The following is an 11,088-nucleotide window of genomic DNA, read 5'->3' on the forward strand; positions in this document are numbered from 1 at the left end:
GCCTTATAAATTTAAGGGGGAAAAGGAAATCAGTTCTCATTATTCCAGAAATGACTCTCAACTCTGGATGGGTGGATATAGCAGAGAAACTGACAAGATTCATTAGCACACACAGGATGAAAAATGTCATTGAGGAATATAGGCTAACTGATAGCAATATTCCTTATGCAGAGATAGTTAGAAGCTTTAAATGGGCAAACAGAGATGGGAAAGACTCGAAGGTTGACTTTACAGTTAAAAATGGAGGAGTAATCAACATTAAAGACTCCTTAATAACTCAAAATGAAATTTTGAAGAGAAGTTTGGTGGGTGAATTTAATGCCTTTGTAGTCCTCTCTAAAGTCAGAAGGTGGGCTTCTAGTCTCTGGAAACAAGCACACGGCTTAAATATTTATGAAATGGGGAATGGAATGTTTCTGTTTGAATTTAATTAAAAAATGACTGCAGAACAGGTCATGGAGGGGGATTGGCACTGGTTGAAAACTCCAATAAGGCTACAATGGTGGAATCCCTTAAGTGGAACCATTGAGAAGAAGAATGGGCCTGACACAACCTGGGTCAAGATAGTGGGGCTCCCACTCCACCTATGGACTCACAAGGTCTTCAAATCAATAGGTGACCACTGCGGGGGATGGGTCGAAACAGAGGAGGAAACAAGTATTCGCAATCATCTGAAATGGGCAAGACTCAGGATCCGTGGTGACGGCAGTAACATTCCGAGGGAGATAAAGATCGAAAATGGTGGACTGGTCTTCACGATGCAAATCTGGGTCGAAACTCCGGTGAAAGTGGAGGCCGGAGAAGATAAGAAAAATAGGTCCTTTATCCAACAGATATTGGGGGATAATCCAATGGGTAAAAGGTCTGATGAGGCTACAGATATAGTACAGGGGGACAGGGCTAGGGTTGAGTCAAACCCTAGGCCATGTGCAATTGCTGGCACTAGTGGGGTCCAACAACTTTTGCCTTTAACTAATAAAGCACAAATTCAATCTGTTGAAAGAGAAATATTGGGCCCAAAAGAATCATTGAGCCATAACCCTACTGAAGTGAATTTAAGCCCACTTATTTTAAAGGGAAAGTCACGTGAGGCACATGAGGATTCACTTAGTGGACTTAAAAACATAAAAGAACTGGCTTCACAGTTCTAGAAGCCTTCAGAGCTTGGGAGTTCTCTCCAGATTTAAATGTGAGGGAGAACATGGCATCACAAGTAACATAGGAGGAAAATTCTCTCATGCAAGTTAAGGAAAGGATAGAATCCAGCATAAATAACGACATGAGCAGAAGAGCTGAGAATGAGTACATATCTATGGATCAGACTCCACCAGAAACAAGGGAGACAGACTTGCAGATTCAGCAAATATTAGATGCAGAACCAGTGGCCACGCAAAATTTGGCTGAATCAGAAACAATTGAGACTGAAGCACCAAGCTGGGTGAACTCACACATACTAGAACTGAGCAACTCCTATGGGGTAGCCTTTGAGGGGTTTGAGAAGGAAACACTAGCATTGCTCATGAGAATTGATGAGAGGAAATCGATGCTAGACAACAAAGGGAAAGAAATAACCACAACAACTCCAAAGAGTAGGGGGATAGGGAAAAATGAACTTAAGAACCTTCAATCTAGCCTAAACAAAGAGGTGGATGGGATCAGAAACAGGGGGAGGGTGCTCAGTTTAACATTTAAATGAATATAAAACTTCTCTCATGGAACGTAAGGGGTCTTAACAACATATCCAGCAAGAATATTGTTAAGACATGTTTGCAGAAATGGAAAGTGGATGTGGTTTGTCTTCAGGAGACAAAGTTAAATAAAGGAATAGAGGAGATTGCTAAACAGTTATGGGCATGTAGATGGATGAGATGCGGATACATAGAAGCAGATGGAGGCAAGGGGGGAATCCTAATCATGTGGGATAGTAGAACATGGGCAGGCACAAAGGTGGAGGAGGGGAACTACTCAATTACTTACAAGTTTGAATTAATACAAAACTCTTTTTCATGGTTCTTTACTAGAGTGTACGGTCCACATAGCAGAAGTGAGAAGTTAGAGTGTTGGGAGGAAATGGCAGCAATGAAGGAACTGAGTGAAGGCCCCTGGGTCACCAGTGGGGACTATAACACAGTCAGACACATGGAAGAAAGAAGAGGGTGCACTAGAGTCACCAATATCATGACTGATTTCTCCAGGTGGATTGAAGACTTGGAATTACATGACCCAAAACTATGTGGGGGGAAATACACTTGGTTCAGAGGATCCTATCACCAAAGTGCTGCAAGACTTGACAAATTCCTATACTCCATGGAGTGGGAGTAGGCAATCCTATTTTAAATTTGAAAATTGGTGGCTCAAAGTGGATGGTGTCAAGGAGATGGTGCAGGGGTGGTGGAGTGGCTTTGTGGTAGAAGGGTGCCCTGACTACAGACTTAGCAACAAGCTAAAGATGCTGAAACAAAAGTTGAAAGAATGGAGCAAACAAACCTTCAATGAAAGAACCGGAAGGAAAAATAGCCTACTAGAAGAATTGTCTGAGTTGGACAAAATCCAAGAAGAAAGAGAACTGTTTGAAGATGAAGTGTTGATAAAAGCAACAATACTTGTGGAGATGGAAGTATTAGCAAAGCAAGAAGAAGCCAGTTGGAGGCAAAAAGCCAGAGCTTTGTGGTTGAAACAAGGAGACAATAATACTAAATTTTTTCAAAGAGTAGCTACAGCCTGCAGGAGATATAACACAATTGACAACTATTGGTGAGAGGTGAGGAAACCCAGGATCCTAAAGAAATTAAGGAAGCCATGATTAAATTTTACTCCAAGCTCTACACAGAACCTGAACCATGGAGACCTTCCTTTGAATTTAGAGGATGCCCAACAGTCTCAGCTGAAGAAAATGAGTGGTTGCAAAGGCCTTTCACAGAAGAAGAAGTACTACAGACCATTAAGCAGTGTGATGGTGACAAAGCTCCAGGTCCTGATGGTTTCACCATATCTTTCTTCAAGGAGTGTTGGGATATTCTTAAGGAAGATCTCATGCATACTATTCACAATTTCCACATGAGGAGCTTCTTTGAGAAATCCTTTAATGCTACTTTCATAGCTTTGATCCCAAAGAAACCTGAGGCAATGGAATTAAAGGATTTCAGACCGATCGGCTTAATTGGAGTGGTGTACAAGATCATTTCTAAGCTAATCACCGAAAGATTGAAAATAGTTATAGGGAAGCTGGTTGATGGACATCAAATGGCATTCTTGAAAGGAAGGTAAATCATGGATACTGCTCTGCTGGCTAATGAAATGGTTGACTCTAGGGTAAAACAGAAGAAACCAGGCATCCTATGCAAGCTAGATATTGAAAAGGCTTATGATCATGTTAATTGGAATTTATTGCTAAAAATTCTGAAAGACATGGGTTTTGGAGAGAAATGGATTGGCTGGATACAGTATTGCATCTCAAATGTAAGATTCTCACTCATTATAAATGGTAAGCCTGAAGGATTTTTTCAATCGATAGGGGTCTTAGACAGGGAGACCCTATGTCACCTTTTTTGTTCCTACTAACTATGGAGGGTCTGAACCACATGTTCAGAACAACAAAGGTAAATGGCTGGATAAAAGGGTTCAATGCTCAAATAGGGAGAGGTGATGATCTGGAAATTACACATCTTTTCTATGCAGATGATGCCCTGGTTTTTTGTGAAGCAGAAGTGGCACAAATCAGACACTTGAGAGCAATCCTTACAATATTTGAGGGCATTTCAGGGCTTCATGTTAACTGGTCGAAAAGTTTCCTCTTCCCAATTAATTAGGTAGACAATATACAAAGTCTAGCTGAGAATTTGGGATGTCAGATAGCTTCTCTGCCCACGAAGTACCTGGGGTTGCCTTTGGGGGCCAAAAATAAGGAGTTGGAGGTATGGAATGAGGTGATGGAGAGATGTGAGAAAAGACTCTCAAGATGGAAAAGTCAGTACCTATCACTGGGGGGTAGGTTGACTCTCATCAAGTAAGTTTTAGATGGGTTACCTGCCTACATAATGAGTCTATTTCCAATACCCAAGAGCATTGTGAAGAAAATCAACAGAATGAGAAGATCCTTCATTTGGCAAGGGAACAAAGAAAAGAAAGGCTACAACCTGGTGAAATGGGAGACACTCACTTTGAGCAGAAAACAAGGTGGCCTTGGCATGAGAAATCTTAGCATCCAGAATAATTGCTTGCTACAAAAATGGCTATGGAGATTTTGTACTGAAGATGGAGCCCTATGGAGAAGATTCATAGCAGGGAAATATGGCTTGTTTAGCCAATGGACCACTGAGGAGGTGATGGGATCGTTTGGATGCTGTGTGTGGAAGACCATCAGAAGGTTGTGGCCACAGTTCAATAACAATATTTATATTAGTGTGGGCAATGGTCTGAAAACAGATTTCTGGAATGAAATCGGGAAAGGGGATGATAGCCTGAGGAACTTATTCCCAAACCTCTACACCTTGAGCTTACAAAGATCTGCTACTGTTGCTCAAGTATGGAGCCAACAAGGGTGGAACTTAGTGTTCAGGAGGGCTTTGAATGACTGGGAAATTGAGGATGTGGCCAGGCTACTGGAGGTGCTAAACACCCCTCCAGCCATATCTCAAAGAAAGGATAAACCAATTTGGAAGTTACATAGCAAAGGAATGTTCACAGTCAAATCATGCTACTGGAGGATAAATGTCAATAAAATGGCCTTGGAAGCTAGTGTGGAAGACAAGAAGCCCATTAAAAGTAGCATGCTTTGTCTGGTTGGTCATAAGAAAAGCTTGCCTTACACATGAGGCATTACAAAAAAGGGGGATGCAGTTTTGCTCAAGATGCTTTATGTGTGAGCAGAAAGCAGAAGTAAATAATCATTTGTTCATTCACTGTAAAGCAGCTTCAAAATTGTGGAATATGTTTTTGTGTATACTAGGGGTTAGCTGGGTGATGCCAAAGACAACCATGGAGCTCCTTAATAGCTGGACAAGAATTGGCAACAGAGGGAAAAGTGAAGATTGGTGGAAGACTATTCCAGCCTGTATATGGTGGACTCTATGGAAAGAAAGGAATCCTAGGTGTTTTGAAGGACAAAATGATAGTTTTCAGAAGATAGAAATGAAATGCTTAAGTCTTTTATTTTTTTGGTGTAAGCAAGAGTTGGTAGGGGAAAGCATAGAGATGGTCGATTTTAAAGGAAACTTGTAATTCCATATGGCTTTTTGAGGGTGTGCCCACCACCCTGTGGGATGTAAGTTTCCAATTCATCATCCCTTGGATGATGAATTTTTTGTGAATACAAAGTTACCCTTATCTCAAAAAAAAAAGTCTTTCTGCCAGTAACTTAGATATGATTTTGTAGACCCCTCCTATTATACTGATTGGCCTATAATCTTTTAATTCTGAAGCTCCAGCCTTTTTAGGGATTAGAGCAATGAATGTTGCATTGAAACTTTTCTCAAAATTCTGATTGGAGTGGAAATGTGATAGAGTGTTAATTAGTTATACTGGTGTCGAGGTAGGTGTCTTTTTTATCACTTGGCTAGCTACTAGATGGGTGATTTTGACTATGGAAACCTTAGAAAGAGGATTGTTTTTGTCAACTGGTGTTTCATGTGCAAGAAGACAGGCAAGGAGGTGGATCATCTTCTTCTACATTGCTACCTACATTATGGCTAATATGTTTGTGGTTTAAAATTTCTTGGGCAATGCCAAATAACTGTGAAAGAATTGATGTTATGTTGGAAGAGTTTGAGGAGGAGGAGAAAACGTTGATATTGGAATGTGGTTCCTCTTGCATTGATGTGGGTTGTATGGAGGGAGAGAAATAGGAGAGCTTCTAAGGGTGTAGAGTCGAGTTTTACTCCGTTGAGGAGTAGTTTCCAACCCCTTATTTTCTTTTGGTGCACCCATAAAGTTCCTTTTTGTATAGATGATTGGGTGGAGTTTGTAGAGAATCGTGTCCTTTTGTAGATTCTTTACTTTTTGGTATACCCCTTGTATATATGGTCAGATTTCTGGCCATGTTTATAATGGAAATACTTTTACTTGACTAAAAAAAAAAGAAGACATTTCCATTTTGTTTCTCTTCTAGACTTCTGTTGTTTGTCATACTCCCCTGGTTCATAATTTGTAGTTACTATGCTGCTTTTCTTTTGGAAAATACTTGGTATTGCACATTTGACCTCCTAGACACATATTGTTTATTGAAATGGATTGGATCGAATTGTGTGTTTTGACTGTATAAATCATTCAGTAGTGGAAGTAGTGACTCTCAATGTAAGAACTTTTAACTCATGTCAAAAAGTTGCATTATAGATGCTTCAAGTAGGTAATGTGGCTTATCTCACTGAGGCCAGGTGAACTCATGTTAATTGCACAAAAATGAAATTTGAATACTATTTTTCCCTATTTTCTTTTTGATAAGGACTTCTCCGTTATTCTCGTGAGCTGGTAAATCCTTCATCTTCTCTGTCATTTTGATCTCACCCTTCCAATTCTGATTGCTTTCCAACTATAAAATTATGGAGAAACAGAAAAACAACTAATAAGAAACTAAATTTACCGCTTACAAGTGCCAAAACATGCTCATCCACAATGTCGTGGACAAAGTTCATTTGCTGAGATTTTTGTGGGGACTATTGAAACTTCCATGAAAATAGCTGTGTGGTGAGTTGTCAATACCAGATATGGGCCTTGTTTCAATCAGCAGTTGAGTTTTATACATCAAGGGTGTGTTACAATAAATTTGAACTTACATGGTATTACAGAATTTTGAAACCCCCACCCCACCCCTCACACACATTTTTGGGGCAGATTGAGTTTACAAAAAAACAACCATTCTTATGGAGTAACAATTATTTCTTGTTTCTATAAATTTCTTTGCCAGATAACTTCTAATACACTATGGGCCACTTCTAGAAGTATGCTAATGCAATCCTCCATCATGTCATTGAGTTTGACCCCTTGTGGTCTATAGTATAGACAATAGCCTGTGACATTCTAAAGTAGTTGGGAGCTTTAACCTCTCATCTGGGGCAGATAACTTGCATTGCTGAAGTTGCATTTGATAGTCACCCAAAGTTTCTATGATTAACTGATTCGGCTGAGCATGTGATTTGAATTAAACGATCAGTTGCTTTTGGAAAATGCCATTGGGCAATCTAGTTAATGTTACAAGCTTCCTCTTACATTTGTTTTTTTTTCTCCTTAATAGGTATTTAAAGGGAAAAAGATGCCTGGGCGCATGGGTGGAGTGCAACGAACTGTTAAAAATGTTTGGGTCTACAAGATTGATCCTGCCAGAAACTTGATGTGGGTCAAAGGCCAGGCAAGATTTTGAATATCCTCTCTGTTTCTTTCTAAACTTGAAACAAGTGGATATGAAACTTATCAGTGTGTTAGTTTAAATACAATTCTCCTTTTGTGCAATCTCTCATATGAAATTCTATGCATTCAAACTCGTCTTGACTAAAAAAGAATTGTAACTTACCAATAAAGGAGAGAGTTAGAGTTGATGAGTAATTTGCGATTTGCACCCCTACTGTATGTGTTTTTTTATGACTTACACCTTATCCTATAATTTCTAATGACTTACACCGGGCTTGCCTAGTGCGGGTTGCCTCTCCTATGTGGTTTGTGAGCTATTGCATAGGAACGGATTTTTACCCTGTGCGCACCCAAGGATAGCGGCTACAGGTTTCCCTTATCATCAAAAAACAAAAGCTATACCAAACAAGGAACTACTAATACACAAAGCTAATGCATGCATAATTTACTAATACACTCTACCAAACGACCCCTAAGGAGATTAGGGTGTAAACAAAAGAGAGCATACATTAGGGGTGCGAATTGTGAATTACTCCGGAGTTGATACTTACCGTTGGCAATCAACATAATAAACCTCTCCCCTGTGCTGTTGTTTTGAGTCCTCTAGGTACTTTATTGGTGAAATTAACCTTATAAAAAAATTTGACCTCTCCCATGTGCTTTCTAATTAATATAAGTTACCTATCAAAAAAAACTGAAAGAGTATGCAGTTATATGACAACTAGTGCGGTTTACTTCACCTTCTTGGAACTGTGAATTTGGAGAAAAGCGTGATTTCGATCCCTTACATGGGACTGTAACAAAACTATTTTGATCTTGTAAAGAAGTTTCTTTAGTATGATGCCAGTTCTTTTGGTTGATAACTCAAGCCTGTTATTAAAATGTTCCTTTACAGGTTCCAGGAGCCGAAGGTAACTTTGTGTTCATCAAAGATTCTGTGTACAAGAAACCAGATATATTAACGCTTCCATTTCCCACTTACTTTGCCCAAGAAGATGAAGATGTAGCAGACTTGGAACCATTAATGGCTGATCTGGGTGATACAGACCCTTTTATGGCTGCTGATTAGTTGTAGGCAACCTGGCTATGAGCTATGGGGTTTTCTTTTTCCTATGTATTTTCTTAAAAAGCAGTGCAGTGGCTTCGCTTGGGCTGGGGTCTGTTGAGAAGGAATTCATTTGTAATTGTGTTTTGGCATTTATGGCTAATGTCATTTTTTGCTAGTAATTTTGAAATGTACTAGAAAATTTAGCTACTGATTGAATAGAAATAGAATGAGATGTTGTTAAACCATGCCTCGTTGAGGGGGGTTGTGTTGACACGATCTTATTATGTTCTATCGATATGACAAGAGATAATAAAACAAATGTGACAGGAGGAGAATATGAAACATAGCTTTCCATATTTTTAAAAGTTGTGTATGTTTCTCAAAGGAAGTATTTTTGAGAAGGTACAGTGATTGACAGATTGGGGCTTCCCAATCTTCGTACAACCAACAAAAAGAAAGCAGAAATCACTTATGCCCCCCCTTAGTTGTGCAGATTAGTCTAGGCCTCTTTTGCCCTTTTTGGAGGATCGGTGTTCCTCATTATCGCATTTACATCATCTTTCAAGATGTCTTCGATAGTCTTGTCTATCAGCAAAACAAGTCGGGGAAACTTGTAAAGATATCTAAACCCCTTTTGTACTTTTTGTTTGAAAGATGAATAAAATGTCCAATTAAAAAAAAAAAAAAGTGATTGACAATAGGCTTGGGTTAGAGCTTTAGCAAGTGTCCCACGTTAAATCTATATATAATAAAATTAGATATAGACAAGGTGATGTGACATTACCACCATTCATATTTATCTTTTTTTTCTTTTTTTTTTGAATTTTATTCATCGTGTTTTTCATTAAATAATTATAAATATATAAAAGAGAACCTTAGGCCCGCCTATGTGGCGCCACCACAAATCAGAATTCACTTTTAATTTATTTATTTCCAAAATTAACCTTTCCTTTTAATGAAAGTTCTGACATTTATGAAAAGTTGCGACTTAAATAAAGAGTTGCGACTTTTATGAAAAGTTGCGATTTTAATGAAGAGTTGCGACTTTTATGAAAGGTTGTGGCCTTTCTGAAGGGTTGCAACTTTTCCAAATAGATGTAACATTTCCGATAAGGCACAATAAACATTTGTTCACACTACCATTTGTTGTCTATAAATATAGAGATTTTCTCCCATTCTAAAACAACGAAAATTCTGAACCTCTTCTTCTTCTTCTTCACAATTAAATATTTGTGTATTTTACTCATGTTGAGGGCTCAGTGACATCATTGCTTATGTTACAGATCCTGATATGTATTTTTACAGTCATTAATTTATGTTTATGTTATAAAGGATAAATGATAAGATGTACTTCCTCCGTCCACTATTGTTTGTCATGTATACTAAAAATAGTTTTCCAAAATTAATTGTCAATTTAAACAATCAAGAAACAATTAGTCACTTTTTTCCAATTCTGCCCTTAATAATTACATAACTACTGGTTTCAAAAAGTGGTCATTTTAAAGTTACAAGACTAGTTTAATGTGAAAAAAAGTTGCTTTTACCGTTTTCAAAAAGTACAAACCATTTTAATAATGATTGATAGTAGGGTTATATTAGTCAAATTACACCTTATGTTAAATTTTTCTTAAGGGTTGTGTATGATTTTATCTTGACTAGGCCTGGCAGGGGGATCGGGTCGGCCCACGACCGATTCGAGAACCATCTCGCTGGACCCGGTCCCGTCGATTCTCGCGGGATGGGGGCATCACGGGTAAGGGGACCGAAACCGGTCCGGTTCACCCTTTGGTCCCGATCGACCCGGCCCGGCTGAACCGGCAGATTTCGCGGGATCCCTTTTTTTTCTGAATTGTATCCGTTGCCAATCGTTGGGGCAACGGCTAGTGGGCCCCCCAAAGGATTTATTCCACTTTTTTACTTCCCCAACACCCCCCTACTTTTAATATTTTAATTTAAACCCTCAAGTTGTCAAAAATACACTTTAACCCATTTTTAATATTATAAATACCCCTTTATCCCTTATTATTTCTTACAAAATCATCTATTCTCTCATCTTTTTCTATATCCTCTCAATCTTAAGTCTTAATTTTTTATTCCATTTAAGTCTCATATTATTATAATACATATATTTCAATTCTAAATTTTCATATTATATCATAATATATATTATTCTCATATTTGCTATCAAGTATTGGAGTTTCAAACTACAAGCTTCAAGAATTGGCTATAACGTCTGCATTAACGCAAACGTTTGGTACATGCGTTTCATAATATTTATATTTTATTTTTGTCATTAATTTTTGTGTTATTATTATTTTTATATTACACTTTACATATAATTAAATATGAGTTCTAGCAAAAAAGATACCGGTAAAGGAAAAGAGAAAGAACCAAGTGGCATTAGTAAATTATTTAATTTTAATAAAAAAAGTAGTAAGGAAAAAATAAGAGTAAATGTGGTGGTACTTCTTCTAAATCAATGTCTAAAGTTAGATTTAATACAAATGATTCTACTTATGTTGATGATACTTCTTATGATATTGATTCAAATGTTCAACTCGATCATGAAATTTTACAACAAATTTATGGTGATATTAATCCTTATCTTGATGAAAATTAAGGTGAAGAAGTAGAAGTTGGTTCGGGAGAAGAGAAATTAGAAGATACACCTACTAGTTCGGTGACAGAAGTTCCAAATG

General features: G+C 38.0%; 1 protein-coding gene across 1 annotated transcript in view; it reads left to right on the plus strand.

The window, feature by feature from the left end:
* LOC125850176 (50S ribosomal protein L3-2, mitochondrial-like) overlaps positions 1–8,631 on the plus strand; it is a 19,901-nt gene extending 11,270 nt beyond the window's left edge. The window contains exons 4-5 of the mRNA XM_049530062.1: positions 7,229–7,342; positions 8,237–8,631. Of these exons, the coding sequence (XP_049386019.1) occupies positions 7,229–7,342; positions 8,237–8,410 (288 nt within the window). The 3' untranslated portion in view covers positions 8,411–8,631. The remainder of the gene's footprint in view (positions 1–7,228; positions 7,343–8,236) is intronic.
* Positions 8,632–11,088: the final 2,457 nt, after the last annotated feature.

Source organism: Solanum stenotomum, chromosome 1 (genome assembly GCF_019186545.1).
Source record: "Solanum stenotomum isolate F172 chromosome 1, ASM1918654v1, whole genome shotgun sequence".
NCBI classification, from domain to species: Eukaryota; Viridiplantae; Streptophyta; class Magnoliopsida; order Solanales; family Solanaceae; genus Solanum; species Solanum stenotomum.